This window comes from Coenobita brevimanus, chromosome 39 (genome assembly GCF_032717465.1).
Source record: "Coenobita brevimanus isolate Jiangsu-jjx chromosome 39, ASM3271746v2, whole genome shotgun sequence".
Taxonomy (NCBI): domain Eukaryota; kingdom Metazoa; phylum Arthropoda; class Malacostraca; order Decapoda; family Coenobitidae; genus Coenobita; species Coenobita brevimanus.
Genome location: NC_136992.1, coordinates 3,181,697 through 3,205,045, shown reverse-complemented (window position 1 = coordinate 3,205,045; position 23,349 = coordinate 3,181,697). Strand labels below are relative to the sequence as shown.

Sequence of the window (23,349 nt, the reverse complement as noted above, 5' to 3'; positions counted from 1 at the left end):
ATGCAGAGGTGAAGCTTAGAATGAATGAAGTAGGAAAGGTGTTGGGAGGAATGAAAAAAGTGTTCAGATGTCGTTCGCTTGGAATGAACGTAAAAAGAAGGCTGTATGAGGGTGTAGTGATACCGACTGCATTATATGGGGCTGCAACATGGAATATGGGAGTACCAGAGTGGAAGAGATTGAATGTAACGGAGATGAGGTGTCGGAGGAGTTTGTGTGGAGTGACGCACATGGATCGAGTGGGAAATGATGAAGTGAGAAGGCGAACTTGAGTTATGCGAGAGTTAATTTACTGAGTTGAGCAGAGAGTGTTGCGATGGTTTGGGCATATGGAGAGAATGGATGAAGGCAATTGGTGAAAAAGATAATTGGATCTGACGGGAGAGATGTAAGGCTGAGAGGAAGACCAAGAATGGAATGAATGGACAGTGTGAAGAGAGCGTTAGATGCAAGAGGGATGTCTGTAGAGCAAGGAAGACTGGCTGCACGTGATAGAGATGAATGGAGAGAAACTGTGAATGAGTACATGGTGACGCGGCCCTGACGGGATGTTCGCGTGCATCTGGTCTGATCAGCTGATGGGGTCAGGTGCGGGGAACGGGATGGGCCCATAATGATGTGGCAGGGGTAAACCAGCTCTGCTGCCGGGCCCTGCTGCGGATGTCGCTGGATTGCAGTGCACAGTTGACCCTCGTGCAGTGTGGTGTGGATAGGTGCGTTCCTTTCTCCCCTTAGAGGCTAAGATACGAGTAAATGTGTGTGTGTGTGTGTGTGTGTGTGTGTGTGTGTGTGTGTGTGTGTGTGTGTGTGTGTGTGTGTGTGTGTGTGTAATTTGGTGAGTGTGTCGTCCTGTCTTGGTTCCCCCCTCAAGGGGGAAATAGCCTAGGTGTATGGATTTGTGCAGATGACACTTACACAGGCCATGCCAATAGTAGAAATATATTTGAAGGGTTTAAGAGAATACCAGGTTGAAACAAAATAAATCGCTGAAGGAGAGTTGTTAAGAGAGCTCCCTAACCTCCCCCCCCCCCATATGAAGCTCCAAGAGCATTATTCTCGCTTGCCTAAGATGTCCATCACTCTAACTTGACCTAAAATTGCCGTCTCTCCATCTTCATCGCTCAGTTCTAGCAGTAGATTAGCACTATAGAATATGATGCTAGTCACGAAGAAGTGAGGTGGGAAGGATGTAGGGCCATAGCACTGTCATATTCTGCCTCTGTGCCACGAGAAATAAGTCGAAAGAGGACAACAATCTGGGCCAAGTTAAAGTGAAAGGACTATGGTATCTCTTTTTCATTTGTTTATTTTTGCACATAGCGCATTATTAATCCCGTTTATTCTATTTATGCATCTGTATCGATATTTAAATATATATATATATATATATATATATATATATATATATATATATATATATCATACGAGAGGCTAGTAAGATGTAGTGCTCAATATAAATCGTTAAGAAGTTGCCGCGAAGTCTCACAATAGAATAGTAAGGTGTACTGTAGTATGCAGAATAAATTGCACAGGAAAAGATGCCACGAAGCTTGACAAGGAGTAAGACGTAGTGTGCAGAATAGATTGCAAGGGAAAAAGTGCTACGAAGTCTCACAGTAGAACAGTAAGGTGTAGTATGAAGCATAAATCGCTAAGGAATAGGTGCTACAAAGCCTCACAGTAGAATAGTAGTGTAGTACAAGTGCTCGTGGGCCCTTCGGGTCCCTCGCACTTGCTCCTGCGGAGGGCTCTCGCGCTTATGTGCTGCTCTAGTGTAACGGTGTCACTTGGATTTTTGCAGCTAATCAATTGATCGTGTTATTTGCAGCTTCGGGAATGGAACCCAAGTTGTCCGAACGCAAGTCCGAAGTACACACATAGACACACGGCTACTGCTACATTTTATTTTAGTTCTACTTGTGGACAAAAAAATCAACTGAGATCCTATGCCGGGCTCCGGAAGCAGCGTTTTTTTGGTCAAAATGTGATCGCTCTTTAAATATAGTAAAAGTTTTTCAATCTTGATGGGACCTAGTTTTTTCACATCACCGATTTGTGTGTGTGTGTGTGTGTGTGTGTGTGTGTGTGTGTGTGTGTGTGCCAATTTTGGTGCGATTTGAATGTGTGGTTTCGGCTGCCCAAAACACACACACACACACACACACACACACACACACACACACACGGCTAGTGCTATAGTATATTAGATGTAGCATAAATCGCTAAGGAAGAGGTGCCGCGAATCTTCCTTATTGGGCGGTCTCAAGATCCTGATACAAAATTCAGAATCCTGGTTATTGCTGCTTCAATACGTTAAGCAGGATGATTCTAAAGTCAGTATTATCAACGTTACAACTTGAAAATCTTGTCGGAACAATTTGAAAGCTGAGCATGATTATATTGATTGGTCCATATTAATAACACATCATTAGAAGCTCACTTGGCGGTATATTGTGTGTTGTGGGGACGGCTCAGTCTGCTGGTGTGGGCGTGTGGATGTGGAAGTGGCATTGGAAATGAGTAAATGGTTCAGGCCAGACAACACTGGAGAAATGGGCCGGTGGAGTGAAGAGGAGCGGAATGAAGAGGAGCGTTATCACTCTGAAGAAAACTGAAAAATAACTAATAAAAACCAAAATGTTTGTGTTTTGCTCTGATATGTACCGTAGTAATTACCATCGCTCAGACAGCACCCTGATATCACTCATCTGGCACCCCCACTTTTTTTTTTTTTTTAACAAATAGTCGGCGAAAACTTGAGTGAAAATCCCATAGACTACTTAAAAACCCGTTCACCCCCCTCTACTTCACCTCGGTCTTCTTTACCTAAAATCTGGTAGTCATGGAGAATGCAAGAGACGTACTGGATGCAGCAGAAAGAGCACAGGCCAGTTCCGTAGCTAGAATGAGAAGTAGATTGAAGAAACTTAAGGAACTTGCAGCTACTAACTATGCGGGGCTCTCCTTTCGTGTAAATGGTACTCTTTACAAAACATACATGAAAAGCGTTATTATGTATGGCTGTGAGACGTCCAGTGAAAGACGAACATATCGGCAGATTGGCGTACACTGGATGATAATGTTGAGACAGATGAGTAGGACATCAGTGAATGAAAGAAATGAGAACAGTGTGCTACGAGAGGGATTTGGTGAGTGATAAAAGAGAAGTGATGCAAACCAGGAGATTCAGATGGCTTGGACATGTCGAGAGGAAGAAGCAGGATGCTTTGTTGAGGAGGGTTTTAGTTATGAAGCGTGAAGGAAGAATGCTTAGAGGTAAGCTGAAGAAAATTTGGGATGAGGTTCTGCATGGAAACCTCCAAGACGGGGCCCACAGGGGCCTGAAAAGGAATATGGCTCAAGATCATGACACAAGGGCCTGTATTTTCGTCATTTATGGAAGCTCTATAACTCCTTTTTCTAATCGATTTATTTTGGTTATTACACCTTACTGTACTATTGTGTTATATGAATCCTTCAAACATCGCCATACTCAGCATAGAAATTGTATGAAAGGATACTAAGCAGTAAAGCAGCCATATCCAAAACTAAATTGTTAAGGAAGAGGCACAAGGGAGCCTCCTTACCTGAGGAGAATACGAACCAAGAAAAACTATCATCCATTGAAATGACGTACTCAAGCCAGCAAGGTCCATGGTCTTTCAATGTAATATAAAGAGACCTTACTTATGAACCATTTTACTCTTCTCTGTCAGGTCTCTCCTAAGTACATTAGTATTGTATGTTGGTAATAAATATCATTATACTGCAGAGCAATCAATATCCACATACATCATACAGTAACGTTCACGTTTTTTAGGCTTTTGTGCAGTAGGGAACATGAAGTTTGGCTGTGTGACATGTAACAGTGTGAGGTCTGTATGGTGTGAGGAGTGTGTGTCTAGGGGGGTGGTGCAGTGTGAGGTCTGTATGGTGTGAGGAGTGTGTGTCTAGGGGGGTGGCGCAGTGTGAGGTGTGACTGTTAATTAGTTACTGTTGTGTTGTAGCCCCAGGCTAACTGGAAGAGAGCCAGGTGGACTCCATTATGGATGTTGCATTTCCCCTGCAGTACACCATCCTCCCTTAGGTGATTCAGAAAGCTGAGGAGCATTCGTAAAATCAGGCAGCTCTGCCACCCAACTACACAGTGCCAAACATGAAGGCATCCCTTTCCTGCACCAAGTTTGACTGCGAATAGTGTCAGTGTGAGATGTGCGTCATCTGGTAGCATGAGATTTGATTATGAGGAGTGGTAGTGTGAGACATGTGTGGTGTGGCGGCATGAGATGTGTTTAGTGTGGCAGTGTGAAGTTTGACTGTGAAGTGTGGCGGTGTCAGATGTACTCGTATGTGGCGTGAAAGAATGAGGCATGGTGTAAGGTATTGCATTATGCAGAAGTGTGAAAATGTGATGTGTCGTAGTGTGATGTGGTGGGGTGAAGAATTAAAAGGTAAAGGCATGCAGATGTTGGCAAGAGGACAATTAGAAATCCTTTCATACATCCATCATTCAATCCTTTAACTTCTTCAATCCAAGGGCATGATTTTAGTATTTTTTTTTCCAGCTCTCCAGAAAGTTTTATTCAGGTTAGCAGGCTTTTTTTTTTTTTTTTTTTTTTTTTTTTGAGCAGGGGACATTAGATATCACCTTTATGAACCCCTTTGTTATGAGCTTGCTCTTCTGAAAAAAAAAATCATCTGGTTGCAGCAAGAACAAAATTTACAAAACTACCTACTGAGACTGAAGAGGTTAAAAGATTAATATGAAATCACCTGGAGAGTAGAAATGGCAAGGGTGAAGCAAGAATAGATTAGTTATTTTGCTCTGAGATGTTTTTCCTAGGTTCATAAAATTCTCTACCAGTAATAGAAACAAAAATAAAGCCTCAACATACTGAAGGGATTGATGAATACTGTTTCTAACCTCTCCTTCCAGTGATGGTCAAATCAAATGCGACAGTAGCAAAAATAAACTAAAGAGGAAGTCAACACAGTGAAAGGGTTAATGGAGACAGACACCTTCACTATGAGAGCCCTTTCCTAAGATAAACACAGTCACCTGGTGGTAGCAAGAATGTAAATTCATTATACAATTCTGAGGGGGTTAAGGAGAAGAGATGGGAAGGCTGGAGTACCAATATCATCATCATCATCATCATCATCATCATCATCATCATCATGGGGGAGTATCATTTGTATCATCTGAAAGAAGAGATTCACTCTGAGGTTTATTAAAAAGAAATGCACAAGATACATATCTGACGGAAAAGTCAGCAATGGCACAAACTCTGCCTGTTATTTCCCCCCTTTTATTTCTCACTTTTCTCTTCTGTTTAATATTCTTGAGCTGAAACTGACTGGATGAACATTCTAGTGCTGGGCGACAAAGACCATGTAGCATTATGGAAGAGAAAGGTAATGAGAGAGAAGAAAATGTACAATTAAAGGTTAACTAAATGAGCTATCTAATTACCTTGGTGGAGATAATTTATAAACAGGAATATGCATTATGTGACTGAGAAAAAACATAGACAAGTAGCAAAAAAAAAGAGAGATTCACATAAAACATCAGTGATGTTAGGGGTTCTACATAGCTGAGCCAGGTGTGGGAAGAAGCTGCATTGTATGTTATCAATCAGGTGACAGTATTCAAGTATGTGGGAGATACAGAGACATGACTGACAATTTGAACAAATGGGAAGCTGATCACTGGTCATGTGAAGACCATGGGAAAGTCCAGTACTGTACAGTATGGCTTAATCATACATATGCAAGTGCAGTCTTCCAGTGCCTGCATAATAAAGTCATGTGCAGTAAGGATGTCTTTTACTATGGAGGATGAGTAAGAAAATTCACCTGGGTGTACAGAGGAAGGAACAAGGGTTGTACCAGTGCTTAAAATAAGGAAGGCATCTATGCTCTCAAGGATGAGCATTCAAGTAAGGTTTAAAAGTCTGGATGCAGCATCTGTTGTTTGACATTACAGTATTTATGCTGAGATGTGTGCCATCAGATTTGGTATGAAAAGTTTTGTTATTCCTCATTTGTTTAAGGAAGAGGAAGTGAAGATCAAAGTTGCTGTTGGCAAAAGATGAAGAAGGCAGAGTCTGAGAGTATTTCATCCACTTTCTTAGAGCATAATAAGGTTAAATGCAGAGACAGACTGTTGGCAAATGGAGAGGGTAGAGGATTTAGGATGCACTGAGGAAGTGGAAGAGAAGGGAACTGCATAAGAGGACATACAAACAGTGTGGAGAGGCAGGGCAGAAAGATGAGTTATGTTTGGGGAGAAGGTAAGTTTGAGAGTGGTGAACATGGATGTGAACAAAGGAGCACAGGAATGATATAAATGTGAGGCAGTAATTGTTGTTTATGGTGTAAGGGGTCGTGAATTGGAAGTTGCCATTAGAAAGTTTGCCATATCATCAGAAGAAGACAGAGGCTCTGAGTGAGCAGTGAAGGGTGAGAAGGTATCCTGAAAAGGAGCTGTATCATTACCAGGGTCACTACCATATTTAATGGCCAAGACAGAATGGAAGGGATAGGAGAAACAGGAGGGAAGAAGCAACAGTAGAATAAAGATATTACAAAGTTGGCTGAGGCAGCAACAGGGACCCCAAGGTGATGAGAGAGGGCAGAAAGGCCCCTCCACACAGTCTCAATCATCATTCCTGAGGCCCCCCATGGCCATAGCAGGCAAGGAAAGAGGGATGTCACAAAGGTGACCCATTTACCATTAATACTACACTGTCACCACAAATGCAGAGTAATACTTGTGGTAGATTTCATGATGTTTAAAATCAGCTGCATGATGATGTCACTGCATGCAAGCTTCCCCACAAACCACTTGTCACCTCTCCCTCCAGCTAACTCATACATGTGGGGTAGTCTGGCCTGACCTGGCTGTGTGACAGAGGGGAAATGACTGTGACATTTCACAAGAAATTTATGTGGATGAGACAGGTCTATTTTTTGAAAATGGTTGTCTTCCTCAACCTTCCTTACAGATGAAGAAAGTAGAATGCCTGACTACAAACGAAGCGAGGAACAGCTGACTCTTAGGCTCACTGTTGATGTCACAGGTGACTGCAAGCTCATGGCTCAAGCAGTGCATCATTTCTGTTCTAAAATACTTGGTGTCAATTTGCAGTATCTTAGCATGTACTGGGACCATAGCTCTGGAGGGTTGGTTACTATTTCAGTGGTTAGTTTGTTCTGCTAATGTCTGTGCTCACAGGTGAGACCCACTGGAAATATAAAAACATTGTGTACAAAGTTATTTTTATGCTGGATAATTGCCCTGGCCATCCAGCATACCTTGCCGGCCATCACCTTGCTGCAGAATTTGTGCTCCTCCCTTCTAACACGACATCCAATATTTTCTTCAACCAAGAAATAAACTCGTTTCATGGGGTATTACCGGTACCTCATGAAGACCTATGAACATATGCTGCAACATACAGGAAGGTGGAGTTGTAGGACTTGGAGGAAGAGGACTGGGGCAGTACTTAGCACACGTACTGATGGAGAGAGGATATTCAGCATCAAGATGAGTACTTGAAGAGTTTTGATGGCAATTCAGCACCAAGGATGCTTCAACAAACATAGATGCTTAGGAGTCATTACTGAGACAGTCAGCATTGGTGGCAGATCTCATGCTGCATGTTTACCTTGCAGTCCTGCCAACACCCATCCTTGACAAATACACTGCTTCCAGCAAAGTTGTCCTTTCAGTGCCAAGTGAAAGTTTAGCCAACACATTAAGGGACAGCATTAATAAGATCCTAAGCTGGAGCCAGATATGTCAATGAACTTATTCAATTGACAGACCAAGAAGAGCAAACACCTCTAAAGACTTGAGAAACACCAGAGGCAGTGTCATCAACATAATATGGGCAACACAAAAGAAGTTGAATGAAGTTCTTTGCTGATCAGCCAAAGCACAAGATGCTCAACTTGTATGAAATTCAGTGCCATGAGGTGTTTAATGCTGGGATAAATTGACCTGTGGCACCTTAGTAGGAGAAGATTTTTATTGCAGAATTAATGAATGACCCCAGTGACTAACATCTTACCGTCTGCCATCCAGCTCCACTCTCCCTTCCTCCACAAGCGAATTACTGTAAATTAGTCACCACCACAGATAACACCTGTGACTCTGAAGGGTTAAATCTAGCACTGTTGCAGAGGTGCTGGAGGTCAGCTCCAACTTCAACTTCCACCCTCCCCCTTCCACCATCCTGCCAGTTAATGTCATCTTTCAAAGTAACTGCCACTATCTTTTTTCAAGCTCTTTTAATACTGCTGTCCTGTCTTTTACCTTTGTAAGGTAAGGTTCCTTATGTCTTCAGAAAGCATATCAGAAGGCAGGTTGGAGTCATACACAGTTTTTAGTGGAAAAATGGAGGCCAGGCTAAAGATATGGTTAACACATTAGCTTTAAAATAATGGGTAATATCAAGATTAACGTAATTGATGGTGGCAACATAAATTTGGGTACAATGACTATAGTTCGCTTCTACAGTTGATCTGTTTGCATTTCAATGAAAACTCCCCAGTATGGTCACCAAGGATTCGATAATAACTGCTCTTATAATGCTGATGGTTCATGTACTTGTAACTGACAACATTACTGCCAACCAAAGGTGGCAGTGGAGGCTGAAAAAAAAGAGAATGCTGACTACTGTTTTAATATCTGTTAGCTACATAATATTCTACAGGGTGCTGTGCTCAGGCGAGGTTGGTAGGCTTGGCGATGGTTGTGGATGATGAGGTAGAAACATTGGATTTAAGTGTGAGGCGCTTGGAGAACCACCTGGGACGCTCTCTCTCAACTTCCACAATACGCTTTCCCTGTTGAATAAGATGACATATTAAGCACTTCAGTTTGATGAAATACAGCATTTTGAAAAAATTATTCTTGTTCCCTTCAGATAATTTTAATTCAACTTTCTGTAACACCATAGTAATGACACACCTGATCTAATCTCAGTAAAATGATCTGGAGGTTGCAAAAATAAAATAAATATATTATCATGCTGAAGGGCTCAAAGGACACATGGTACACTGGTCTGAGGTAATGTTAATTATGGCAAAGGTATACTGTAATGAGGGTGCATCAATTATGGTACATCCTGCTCTGAGTTTCATTTAATATGCTGATTAGCATATAAAGGGAAGGGTGATGCCCTGGAAAGAGGAAATTATAGAGGTATAAAGCTTTCAGATCAGATAATGAAGGTAATGGAGAGAGTTTTAGAAGGTATGATTAGAGAAAGAGTGAATATTGATGAGATGCTGTTTGGGTTTATGCCAGGTAGGGGGACCACTGATGCCATATTCATTGTTCGACAGCTTCAGGAAAAATATATTGGTAGGAGAAGAGATCTTTATTTTGTTTTTGTTGATTTGGAAAAGGCCTTTGACAAAGTCCCTACAGAGGTGGTGAAGTGGGCAATGAGAAAGCTTGGCTTGGAGGTGTGGCTGGTTAGGGTGGTTATGGCTATGTATGTGGGTGCTCACACCCAGGTAAGAGTGAATGGAGATTTGATTGATGGGTTTTCCGTGAATGTTGGTGTGCATCAGGGGTCAGTTTTGAGTTCCATGTTGTTTATCATGGTACTTGAAGCCCTTTCATGTGACTTTAGAAACGGACTCCCGTGGGAGTTGTTGTATGCTGATGATTTAATGTTGATTGCAGAGAACGAAAGGGAGGTGAAGGAAAGGTTTAGGAAGTGGAGAGATGGTATGGGGCACAAGGGCTTTAGGGTAAATGCAGTTAGAACATAAGTGATGATATCTAGGGTTGGTGGCGGTACTGTCAAAAACGAGGGAGAGTGGCCATGTGCAGTTTGCCACGAAGGTGTGGGAAGTAATTCCATCGTGTGCGGTGTTTGTGATAAGTGGGTGCATAAGAGATGTAGTGGTATCAGAGGTAGACTGCGAGATAATGTTGATTTTATGTGTACGGCGTGTTGGGGAGAGCAGGTGGAGACTGTCAGACAAGAAAGAATTGAACTTGCTGGTGAATCTCTTGAGTGTGTGGACGAGTTTTGTTATTTGGAAGACATGTTGTGTGCTGGAGGTGGGGCTGGAGCTAGCTCTGTGGCTAGGATGAGAAGTGGTTGGAAGAAGTTCAGGGAGCTCTTGCCTCTCCTGACACTGAGACGACTCTCTCTACGTGCTAAGGGGTCTTTGTATACAGCATGTGTTAGAAGTGTAATGCTATATGGTGGTGAGACCTGGGGAGTGAAGGAGGAGGATCCTCGCTGGCTCAGATGTACAGAAATGACAATGATAAGGTGGATGTGTAGTGCGTCCCTGTGTCCAAGGTCTGGGGGGGCTAGGTTCATGATGGAAGAGTTGAGAAGTAGGATGGGACTGGAGTGTATTGGTGTTGTGATGAGGAGAGGTAGACTGAGATGGTTTGGACATGTGGAGAGGATGGGGGATGATAACTGGGTGAGGAAGGTGAGAAGTGTTAATATTGGGGGTGGGGTTACGAGGGGCAGACCGAGAAAGACAAGGGACGAGGTCATTAAGTGTGACCTCAGAGTTAAGGGACTGAACAGGGAGGCTGCAATGGATCGTGCGGCATGGAGAGTCGCCATTAGGTGACCGAGGCCGACGCATGCAAGCATGTTGGAGCCTTTAAAAATGAAACGATTACCACACCCCTACAGTATTTTCTCATTAACAAAAGAAGCCAGCAGACTCCAGTTACAGGTATATGTAGGGATATGCATTAACAGTATAAGAAATATCAACAGAGTGTCTGTGAAGCTTGTTACACAATGCACTCATAATATAAGACTGCAAAATTCAGCTCTACCTAACACACATCCTTCCATAAAATCTTTTGGTGTTCTGCACTACTGACCCACAGTGACGGCATGTTTGTCTTGCAGATTGCGTGTGTCTCACGTCCTGGGTTCCAAACCCTAGTTGTGGTGGAAATTGTAAGTGGCTGCTGGTGGTGGTGTATGTCCTTCTGTATTCTTTCATACTATCACGCCCTATCACATCATATTAATGACATAAATATTACAGACACACACACAAACATAAGATCTCCCATGTTGAGAGGCTTAATTTGCTCTATCGAACATGCATGCATGAAAACATAAAAAGAAATGACTGATGCAAATTACAAATGAGATAGCTAACTTGTTGCTGTTATTATTGATGCAACCCCAGTCTCATGTGGACATTAACCCAATGAATGCCAGAAACCTTTGATAGAATTTATAAAACAAAGGCAGAGATGAAATTACAAGAGTAAAATTTTATAACTGATGACTATAAAGTTTCCTAAGCAATGAATGATATCACACAGTGAGTGCAGTTAAGACTATCATAAGAAAGTGTGGTGTAATCTGAGAGAAATTTCTGACAAGTTCATCCTATCTGGCTATTATCATATAGCAACTGTGCATCAAAAACTGGCTGAATTACCTACAATAAATAAAAAAGGAAAGGTAGGTGTACACCCACTAGAACAACTATCAACACCCCCTGCTTCAATACCTTCTGCAACTATAACTGGCATTGTGGCTGTGAACACATGGGAAGGGCTGGTACACCTCATTCTCCCACAATTTCTCTGCCTTCCCCCCCTCTCTCTCTCTCTCTCTCGCTCTCTCTCTCTCTCCTGATATAGTACAACTCCCACTGCTTCATGTCAAGTATAACAAATTGATCTCAGCAATGGATATGATGCTTGAAGGAAGCTCTCAAAACAGCAAAGCATTATCCACCAGAAAAATAGAAATCAACGTGCTATTTGTCTGCCTTGCACCCATCATATCTGTGGTTACAACTTTAGGATTATCTTACACATTGTGATACAATGACAACCACCATTAACATTTTAAGAATGGGTTGATGGCAAACTAAACTAAACATGTCCACTTCCGAAGAACTATACTACAGTATTATATCTCTGAGCTGCCTCATGTTCTTTTTCTTTCCTTTACATCCTCTCCATTCAGGAATTTTAAGTTTTATTATTAGCTCCTAGGTACCAATCATTAACAACTGTTCTCTCTTATCAGTAATTTTCTTGTAATGTTCTGTCATTTTATACTATACAGATTTTTGTATTTTTTTTGGAAATCTCCTGTAACTGGAGCCAAGCTTTTTATAGCGCCTGTCCATTACCTTCACTCATACTGATGATCCTGCATCGCAGCCTATTGTAGCACTTGGTTTTTATTATTCAGTTATACTAAACCACTGCTTTACCCACAAACAGACTGGCAATCTCTCATCTATTAAAGAAAAGATATGACATGAAATCACCCCTACAGTATAGTACTAACCAAGAGAAATGTACTGGAAAATATGGTGAGCTGTAGCATTGCCATTATGGAAAAGAAAATTCATTCATTCAATCATCATCTAAACCTGTGTCACCCCATGAGGAGCAAAGGAGCCCAGAGCTAGGCAAGTTGGTCCTGACATTTTGGAACAGCGTGACCAACCTCACTCATCCCTGAGTGGCATTATGTGAGCAATAAACCCCAACCACTTACTGGACATAAACCTAAACAGGCTCAATTCGATTAGAGCACCCTAACTACCCAGTAAACCACCAGGTGCCATACGTTGGTTATATGGTTACCATCCAGCATAGTAAATGGTTTCCTGGTGTATAGGAAACCATTCGGCTTGCTAATCAGTGTAGAGTCACCCGAAAACAGAGGGAGAGGAAAGAATGAAGGAAAGAAAGAAAGAAGAGGAAGGAAGGAAGGAAAGAAGAAAGGAAGAGAGGACAGGGCAATCACCTGAGAGCAGCACAACATAGACTGTGTGGATGGTGATGTGATATATCAATAAAAATACAAATCACTGTTACCTGGTATATACCATTCAGATTTTCCGTAACCCCTTGAATGTAGTAACTTTTTTTTTTTTTTTTTATCAATATCCAAGGAGTGGTTGGAATTTATTGCTCAATTAATGCCACTCAAGGATGAGTGAGGCTGGTCATTCTCATCTAAAATGTCAGGACCAATTTGCCTAGCCACTGGCTCCTACACTCCTCATGGGTCAACATAGGATTGGTTGATGGATGGATGGATGGATCAAACAATTTTATTTAGGTCAGGAGAACTGCCTGGTAATGATGGGGTTAATGAAGCCTTTACTGTGTCTAATTCCTCCCAGTTCAAAAGGTGGTCCAAAAGTGAACAGTACTGACTGTATATAGCATACAATACAAAATATGTCACTGGACTGTTAGGTTAACAAAGTTCCTGATATAAATGGGTACCTGAAAGAATCCATCCTCTGCCTGAACAGTTTCCCCCTTGAAGACCGGCCATACATCATGCTCAATGGGATGTAGTCCTTGTGTTTTATTCATGGCAGCCTGCATTGCTTCCGTTACTTCCTTAGTCCGGCCATAGCACACCGCTGAGAACGAAAAGCACTGTGAAGTATTTGTAAGGGTATTTAATAACAATGACAACAATATTAACAGTCTTTTGTTTCTCAAAAGTGCCAGTTCTTTCAAAGGAATTCACTAGTGTCAAAATACATCAGCAACTTAGCAATTACATGAACTGCAACATTACTTACATAGCTAAATACTGTACAAATAACATCTGTGAAGGGGACAACAAAATAAACCCTGTAATGATCCATTACAAAACACTCTCAATACTGTAGCTGCCTGAAGGGAAATTTTAGAAATTTATTCATCTATCTATAGCCTGACACCAAGGTCCCATAAGGGGTGGCTGTCTATCTCTGAGTTAGTTATTTTATGAAGCGGGGCACTAATCCTCCACCAACCCACTTGATGACACATACGAAACACGTATGGGGTGGCTATATGGTTACCACCCAGAGCTGTAAATGGTTTCCTGGCTTATGTGAAACCATTTGGCGTGTCACTCAATGTAAAGCCACATAACATGAAAATAAGAGTAGTAAAATGCGGCAGGAAAGACGGGAGAAATGCGAAGAGTGGAGGGCTGACACAGAAAATGAATGATTAAGGTGAAGGGAGAAGTAGGCAGCAATACATCATGTGAGTAGCCATTAAAAAGTTAATACAACATTTCACTGGAGCACAACCACAGCCTATTTTGTACTTTATTCTTCCTTCTCCTGGACAATGTGACACAAGAGATTTTCTGAACTAGCCAGGAGTGAGATTTTCATTAACCCCTCTGCCATAAAACATATCACGTGAGGAGAATAAAATCATTTGGAGGTAGCAAATATAAAATTAAAAAGTACATCATCGAAGCAACGGAGTTTTAAATGGGTAGTAGGACCCAGTCACAATGAAAAGATGAAGGAATAAGAAAGCTCCCAATTCAGAAAATCACTTAAGAAATAACTGAGTTACATCAGATCACCATACATGACATTATAATTTATTCAGCAACAAGGCTGCTGTTGTTGTTGTGGCCCCAAGCTCATATAAACGTGAACTCTGTGGAGTGCAAGAAGACAGCCACTTTAGTCAAGTTCCTCGAGACCTTTTGCTGGGGTTATGTTGAGACTCTCTCTTAGCTGTGAATGCGAGGGGCATGATGTGAATAGGTGTACTTGTGAGCTGTATTTTGTGATGGTACTGAAGCAGGGAAGAGTGATGGCCACTTTGTAGTCTGGCTAGTGAAGCAGCAAAGCAGCAAAGTAAAGAAACCAAACATATTTTACTCTTATCGTGGGTTTCACATATGAGTGTGTAAATCTGAAGGCTTGCCTACACCGTTTCGTTTCTGTTTTAACCTTTTCTATCTATCTATCTATTGCCCGATGCCTTAATCCCTTATACGGGGTGGCCACAAACAAATCGCCTCCACGTCGCTCTGTCCCCACCATTTCACTGCCCTGCTCCCAATTCACATCCCCCTCTCTCATATACCTCTCCAATCCATCCCTCCATCTCATCCTTGGCCTTCCCCTTCCTCTCTCCCCCTCTACCTCACTCTCATTCACTCTCCTCATCAGTCTCTCTCTCTCCATCCTCACTACATGGCCAAATCACCTCAGTGTGTTTCTCCTAATGCTTCCTATCACATCCACATCCACACCACAACGCTCCTTCACATCCTCATTTGTCAGTCTGTCTCTCCACGTGATTCCACAGGCTCCTCTCAAATAACCTTTTCACTATGATATATATATTTTTTTTTTTTAATTCTATATTAAGAGGTACGGTACTTGCTACAGACTGAAAATTTTGTTCAGCTTAGTACAGATCACTCATAGTGAATGGATCAATGAGATAGTTATTCTAGTTTACAGGTGCATGAGGTGCTTCCTAAATATAATAATCTTGCAGTGCCCAAGTTAGTGCAAAAAACAGGCCTCAAAGCTGAGGGATTCAGAATACAGTCAGTCCTCAATTAAAGTCTAAATTGTAGTATGCTGGTAAAATGCTATCAAAAGTGAAACCTGCTTCTGGTTTGTGAATAACAGGGAAACTAATACCGTAAGTAACTTCAAAGCAACTTCTATACCATGGGCAACTTTAAATGTGAAACAGTGTTAATTCTTGAGTGACCGAATATGGTAAGGTATTGAAAGAACTTGCTAAAGTTTAATGACAAATAACTGGCGAAACAACTTTAAATGAGGAACAGTACAGCTATTACAGCTCTGGATGAAGACTAACTGTAGCTGTCATAGCTTTAGTTAAGGATTCACTATACAGCCTTGACTCTAAATTACTCACGACAGAGGCGGCCTGGCTGGTAAACATGGCCACAGTGGTTACAGGTGAGGAGTTTCAGGCGAGGCAGCATCTTTTTGTGGCCAGACTCAGACCCAAATTTCCTAGTTAGTCTCCGCTCTCGGCTCCTGCGATTCTTGGGGACGGCCCACAGGAACCCATCTCCTATAATGTCCTCCTCAGGGTTCCTTCTGGGCTCTGGGGCATGTGTGTGGGTGTGACCAACAAGAGAGAGAGCCGGGGGAGGTGGTCCTGGGGAAAAAGGCTTAGATTAGTGCTTATTGACTGCACAAGTCATTAACCCCATGAATCCAGGCGATACCATTTTTAGTTTATTCTTGCTGCTACAATTATCATTCTGCATAATGAAGGCTTCATATATTCTACGATACTTATTAACTCCTGTTAGGCTGATTCTTTGTAAGGTCGTTTACCTTATAACCAATGTAAATTATAGCTCATATGAAGCAGATGCCTACCTGATGTACAATGGCCATTAAGGCAGACATTCAGGTTTAGCCAAGTCCCAGTGTTCCCCCAGATCTCAACATGCCATGATCAAATATTTCATTTCTAGGTGATAAAGGACTGAGGTAATGAAAATCTTGCCCAACAGTCATTTTCACATTTCCAATAATGGGGTGAGGTAATAAAATACAACCTCAGGGAGGAGGGACTGAATAGGAAGGCTGCCAGAGATCGAGCAGCATGGACAGCCACCATTAGGTGACCAAAGCTGATGCATGCAAGCATGTTGGAGCCCTTATAAATGATACAAAATGATAAGAACAGGCTTATGGCTAGTCTGGGGACAGACCTCAGGACTTTTCAACTGCAATCCAAGCAAGTACAAATACCACCATCACTCTCCGTACCTGATGATAAATGGTTTCTGAAATAATACCATTAAGTCTTTGCATTATATTTTTTTAAAAACATGTCTTGCTACTAATCTACATTCAATAACTCTCCTGAAACCTGGTTCATTTTTCTCACAAAAATTTAACTTCCAAAACATAGTAAGATTTTACAGCCTGTTTCCCTATAGGATGGACAGATGACAAGTTTGAAGCAAAATTCTCATGACAGATAACTATACTTTCAACTGCGTTATCTGAGAAACCCTTAACTTAAATGGAAAAAATTAAGAAAAATATAGTGGCAAGGCTGAAAACTACTCCCTCACATCTTACTTGCACACGGTATATTATTCCAAATAAACTACGAGTTATACTGTTCATACCTTGAAAGATGACTTGCCGTATTAATAAATCTAATGCCTCTTCGGCCTGATATAGTTTTACTCGTAATAATCGCAGCATATTAGCCATGACAGCGTCGTGAGGGTGCCACTACAATGGATGATCTCTCGCTAGTGGTGGTAAATGTCACCTAGAATGTTACACTGCTTACCGATGCTAAGAAGCTGCCATCTTACCTCTCCAGCTTCACTACTTCTTCCAGAGTTTCTTGGCACTGTAACTTAAACTACTGATTCTTAAAAAAGCTGGTTAAGTAGTAAGGACGTAAAGTTGATACTGTGTATTTACTAACAGTAAATCATATAAAATTCCCTTGATTATCTACGAAAAAAATAAAACAAGGTGGCTAACATATTGCTTCCAAATTTATAATCGACATAATTTCTATTTTGTTCCCTTTGACCATGTAACAGTAAAAAAACATTAGTGAATATTTACGTAAGTGTAGTTGTGAGAAGGCAATGATCATTGGTATTCGGTATGGTACCACGAATAGAAAAAACAAAGACTGAGATGAGACCTTATTGTTTATGCTCCTTGCAGCAACTCCCGTGTCATTTATTTATTTTTATAAATTGTTAAACAGCCACACAGTGAATCTTGATAAAAACCATTGAATCACGCTTGTGTAAATTTGTAAGGGAATATACATCTTTGTATTGCACAAAGGTGATTGTTACTTATATAAATAATGAAGAAAAACATTACTTCGCAACTGCGCCACCCTACTTCCGAAGTTTGGTTACTCCCCGGTGGTTGTGCTGAGTATACGGCTTTATTGAAATGCAATACTACAACCCCAAAGGCCTGGCTGGGGTGCTGGAAGTGAGTTACAAGTACAGGTAAAGACGAATACTATTTATGAAGGGCGCGTGTGGGGGTGCGCCTGCGTGGTGTGAGTGTGGCTGCCGGGCTGAGCTCAGTCTGGCTCAGTGTGGCTCTGGGCTGCTTGGGAGTTGCACCTAGCTCAGTCTGCTCTGGTCTTGGTCCCTGTGAGTCCCAGTGAATCCTTGTGAGTCCTCTGAGTCATGGCCAGTTCAGTGAGAGGTCGCTCGGTTCGTCTGCTGGAAACTCTGATGAACCGGACTTTGGTGAACTCGGCTAGGAGTGTTTCTCGGAGTGTCAGTGGAAGCGTTACCTGTGGAGTTACCCTGGGATGTAACACGACGTCACTCTCTTCTCAAATGGTAAGTGTCGTTGCTCTGAAGTGGAAGTCATTCTACATGCGGGGTCCGAATTGACGTTTTAGCTGTAACTCGGTAGCCGGCGCGTGTCGTCTGCAGTATTATTAACCATTATTTATCAGTTTAATATAACTCTTTGTACTTATATGTATCAAATTTTGGCTTTTCGAGGCATGGTCAGACATGGAATTAATCTGTCCTGTCAGCTTGATGGGCCTGGTATGTGTTTTTTGTGGGTTTGAATCATGCCAGGTTACAGCATCCCGATCAGCTGATGGTTATGAAATGTGCAGACGATACCTCCGCGTCCCTCTCTCCCACGGGGTCACTAAGCAAACTTCAGCATTTCGCGCCCTTCTTGAATTTAGATATTGTTTCACAAGTTTTCGTAGCATTTTATGTAGAAAAGTAGTGTAGTGGTGGAGTAAAAACAGTACTAAACTCTTCAGTTAGTATGGGGTTTGTATAATGATTCTGTATTGATTTCGGTGATGTAACTGTGGAGCGACACACCAAACTTCGTGAGCTGTCGAAACTGTCATACTGTGGTGATTCTGAAAATATGGATGTTATAGTATATTAAAAAGGTAAAGAATCACTTTTTATTTGTAGAGACTCAAGATCCCTTTTACAATATGAATCATCATCCATACGCCTTCCATCCCCGGACTGATGCAGGAAATGTTGCAAGCACGTAACGGTTCGCACATATACTGTAGGCTACTTACTAATTATTCTGGCATGTTAATAACGCCCATTTGCTTGTCGTAATAACTGCTTCGTCCCATAGTATGTATTGCAACAACATGCGTACCGTTAACAGCATTACGTAACTTGTAAGATACTACGGTGCGTGAGCGTTCTGATACAAATAGATTCTGGCCGATAAGGGACTGTAAACAGGTCAGTGAATGAAGATTAAGGCAATAGACATTTGAAAGGATGAAGATTATGCAGCATTGTTTACTTAAATGTTGCTGATTATTCGCCAAACGTCAGACTCTCTCTCTCTCTCTCTCTCTCTCTCTCTCTCTCTCTCTCTCTCTCTCTCTCTCTCTCTCTCTCTCTCAAGTTTGTGAAGCTAGACTTTATGTAGCCTATGCCTTTATTCAGCTTCCTCAGTGCTAGAGCTGAGTAAAATCGCTGAATGAATCCGTCTGGTGGCAATGATTAAAATGGAGATTATACCATCGCAACGACGGATGGTCAAGGTACCTATATAAAAACGATAATAATATAATAATAATAATAATATCGTAATTTTTAAGAGAACCAACATAGAATATATCGCTAAGAACACACGCCGTACACAGAAAAGGGAACATAGCTATATTAAAATAACTCTACTATCCTAGTATCAGCAAGAAATGTTCAGAGGAACCACTATATAAAAAAAAAAAAAAAAAAGAATGGTGCGCGACAGGCATTTATGACGTTATTTGTATTTATTTATTTATTTATTTATTTTCTTGTTATTTGTATTTATTTATTTATTTATTTTCTTATTTTTGCCTAAGTATATGTTGAGAGTAAACAGTGCACAGACCAACGCATAAGGTATCAGGGTCTACAACATAACTTACGACAGTTTGCTTTTTCTCGTGACTAAGATTTGCTAAGAGGGAATCATTACGTGAGATTTACAGCATAAATTACGGTGATTTTCCCAGCGTAACTAAGTGAAGTCTTTAAGGGGGAATCATGGGGGTGTGATTTTCAACATAACTTACGATGATTTTCCCATCGTTGCCAAGATTTGTTTGGGGGGAATAAAGGGTGAGATTTGCACCATAAGTTACGACAGATTACCCCTCGTATCTAAATAAATCGCTTAAGGGGAAATTTAGAGGTGAGATTTACAGAATAACTTAGATAGTTTTCATAACTAATATTTAAGAGAAAATCAGTGCGTGAGATTTACTGCCTAACTGACGATTTTTTTTTTTTTTCGTGCATTTTATTTCGCAGGACTTTTACCCTTTTCGCTCAAACGTGGCCTAAAATTGACATCTCTCCATCTTGAATACTGAGTTGTAACGAGGTGGACACTAGAATCTTTTCTTTCTTTCTTTTTTTTTTCTTTTCCCCTTATCCCACCCCCTCTTTCTCTGTCTGTCTGTCTGTCTGTCTCTGTCTCCTCTCTCTCTCTCTCTCTCTCTCTCTCTCTCTCTCTCTCTCTCTCTGTCACGAAGAAGTGCTTTGGAAAGGATGCATAGCCGTAGCATTGTCTTCACTCCATAGAACTACGGGATATAAGCTACAAAAGGACGAAATTAATAGTACAAAATTATACTAGTCACGAGGAAGTGCCACGGAAAGGCTGTAGAGCTGTAGCATTGTCTTTTTCTGCCATTGAGTTGCGTGATATAAACTTGAAGGGACGAGAATGGCTGTAGAGTATGGTGCTAGTCACGAAGAAGTGTTGTGGAGATACTGTACAGTAGAGTCGTAGCATAGGCTTTTTCCGTCACTGAGCTGCGTGATAAAAGGGAATAGCTGTATAATATAGTGCTTATAAGGAAGTGCTTTTTGAAGGTCTCTCTCTCTCTCTCTCTCTCTCTCTCTCTCTCTCTCTCTCTCTCTCTCTCACAACCGATCTTCAGTCCCCTCAGTATTATAACCTTCATTCTTTATACCGTCAGACGATTTCCTTCAGCTAGCAGTGGGACCCATTGTGTTGAAGTACCAAGAAACCGTCTCCTTTAACCCTCTCAGGGCTGTGGCGTCTTTCATACTTTGTTTTATTAATATTATTTGCCGTTTTTTAATTTTATTTTTTTTGTTGCTGCCATACGATCATATTCATTTCAGGAGAGGCTTTTGTTTGACCTCTTTAGTACGTTGATGTATTTTATTCCAGGCCAAGTGCTAGATAGGGACGCCTTCCCGTGGTGGCATTAATGAGACAGGGTGGTGAAGCTGTCCGGTTATATAGATGCCCCTCAGTCCCCTCCCTATTCCCCAAAGTAGGGTGGTAGACTGCGGGAATAGGACAAAGGGCCAGCATTCCACCAGGTTTCCATTCAGATGAACCTGGAGACACTAACTGTTATTCCAGGTCTATTCGTGCCATTTCGAGGCTAGGTACTTTATTTAGCTTAATGGGTAACTCCTTCACTATGGTTGTTTTCGCCTGGCAGAGATCCCTAAAGCTGATGGCCAAGTGTAGTTAGATAGGAGAATTGAATTGACTATAGTTCGTTCACTTCCAGTTGGTCTAAATCGTCTTCCTTTTGCACTTTCACGTATCTCAGTGGTAGAAAAGGAAAATGCTACCGCTCTTCATCCTTTGCGTGGCACTTCTTCGTGACTAGGATCATATTCTAGTGTTTATCTCTTGTTACAGCTCAGCATTTAAGACAGGTTAATATTATAGGCCAAGTTAAAGTAAATGGAGTATATATAGTAGCTCGGGAGACTCATTCCTACCTTATAACTAAGGTTTACAGAATTTCATGCAACCCCGACTGAGGATTCAAGTTGCGAGAGTAGCCCCGTTCCGTCAGATGAAAACAGACTACAGATATCCTTGAGCTGAGTAAAATCATCTGGTGGCAACAAGGATAACACACACACACACACACACACACACACACACACACACACACACAGTTGACGTTCTTGGGTTGAAGGGTTTAAATCAGCTGATGTGCGTATCCTTGACCCGCCCCACCCACCCACTTAGAAAGGGTGGGACGGAACAGGGAAAGGAAACACAGAAGTAGGAGAAATATCAACCAGACTGCCTTGTCAAAATTGTCCACATATTCATCCAGTCATCCTTCAAGCCCCCCAAGCTGATATACTCCTTTCACCTTAACCTGGCCCATATTTTTGTCCCTTTGCAGCCTATTTCACGTGGCTCAGTGGCAGAAAAGGGCAGTGCTACGGCTCTTTATCCTTTCTAAAACACTTGTTCGTGACTGGCATCGCATTCTAATATCGTGCTGTACGTTCTGAAGTGGAGAGATGGCAATTTTAGGACAAGTTAGAGCGTCATGGGTAAAGTAATAGTGAAGTCATTGGCAGTATTTCAGTGACTTTTAGATTTGTTGTCATAATAGTAGTAGTAGTAGTAGTGGTAGTAGTAGCGTAACTTAGCATCAACAAACTCACCATGTCGCAGCGTTACAAAAGATTTCGAACTTCATACACGGGTACAGAAGTTTCCACACAAAAGAGTTTCAACATACAGAGCAAAGTTTCACTACTGGTCACTTTTTGTAACGCCAATCAGAAAATCGCGGAAGAACGGTAGGCTTGGAGCAGTGACGAGGAACTGCATTTTACTGCCTGCAAAATACTGTAAGTCACGCTTCGGAATATAGGCTATGTCACTCCCTTAACCTGGGAGAAAAATGGGACTTGTGAACATTTTAACGGCGCTTAATAGTGGGTTTTCACTTGGGTTCGTTTTATGTAATAATGTTTAGTACGGAACCCCAACATATGCCTAGAAACAAAAAAAAAATGAAGGAAAAAAAGTCACCTTAAACTTGAACGAAAACTCGGACTGTTATGATCAGTGTAGCAGCTTTGAATAGGGATTTTTCACTGTGGTTTGTGTTTGTGTAATAAAGTTTAGTACGTCTTTCCAACATACGTCACTCCCCAAACCCAAGAGAATGTAGGATCTGTAGTCATCACTTTAACGTGTGTGATTTGTGGTTTTTCCTGTGGCTTGTTTCCGTGTGGTCATGTTTACGAATTTTGTTGCAGTTGAGACAGAGGGTGCTTGTTCGGTTAATGTTTACCTTCTGGCGGCTTTGTGTGGAAGATTTGCTTTGCTTAGTGGTTGCCTGGTTCGTGGGACGCTAGGAGTTTGTATGTTATGTGTTTACTTCTCTTCTTCTCCTCCTCCTCCTCCTCCTCCTTCTCCTCGGCTATCTCTCTATCCCTCAGCTTCTAAGAGAGAGAGAGAGAGAGAGGCTTATGCAATGAGGGGTTGTGTAAAGACGTGTTTGGTTTGTGAGGTAGCCCGTTTATGAGATTTGCTCAGTCATGAAATATGTACGGTACATAACCCGTGGGAAAATGAGAGAGAGAGAGAGAGAGAGAGAGAGAGTTTTACACAGTGACGCTTATATTTTATTGTTGTTACCAGCACTTTCATTTTTATGTTTTTATATATTTATTTGTTTATTAAGGAGAAGCCTATGTATCAATACTGTGACGGCCAGACGATTTTGTTCATCATAGGAGTGACCTGGTA

The 23,349-nt window shown here is 41.5% G+C and overlaps 2 protein-coding genes across 2 annotated transcripts in view; one reads left to right on the top strand and one right to left on the bottom strand.

Annotated features, from left to right (window-relative positions):
* Positions 1-8,680: 8,680 nt before the first annotated feature.
* Positions 8,681-17,050, bottom strand: mRpL32 (mitochondrial ribosomal protein L32). Its single transcript, XM_080270027.1, has 4 exons — positions 16,935-17,050; positions 15,695-15,943; positions 13,274-13,416; positions 8,681-8,853 (listed from the first exon to the last, which is right to left on the bottom strand). Exons 1-4 carry the CDS (start codon positions 17,020-17,022, stop codon positions 8,731-8,733), a joined length of 603 nt encoding a protein of 200 aa, XP_080126153.1. The 5' UTR covers positions 17,023-17,050; the 3' UTR covers positions 8,681-8,730.
* A 928-nt stretch (positions 17,051-17,978) lies between these two features.
* The window catches only part of qless (decaprenyl diphosphate synthase subunit 1 qless), a 183,569-nt gene continuing 178,198 nt past the window's right edge, over positions 17,979-23,349 (top strand). Inside the window, exon 1 of the mRNA XM_080270026.1 lies at positions 17,979-18,140. Coding sequence (XP_080126152.1) covers positions 17,982-18,140 — 159 coding nt within the window. The 5' untranslated portion in view covers positions 17,979-17,981. The remainder of the gene's footprint in view (positions 18,141-23,349) is intronic.

Bases quoted from the DNA above. Each gene is read 5' to 3' on its own strand.
- mRpL32 (XM_080270027.1), bottom strand. From the start codon at position 17,022: ATGGCTAATATGCTGCGATTATTACGAGTAAAACTATATCAGGCCGAA. The intron at 15,944-16,934 runs GTATGAACAGTA...CTTTTTCCCCAG, and splicing joins ACGGCAAGTCATCTTTCAAG to GACCACCTCCCCCGGCTCTC. The intron at 8,854-13,273 runs GTACCCATTTAT...CTTATTCAACAG, and splicing joins CAGAGGATGGATTCTTTCAG to GGAAAGCGTATTGTGGAAGT.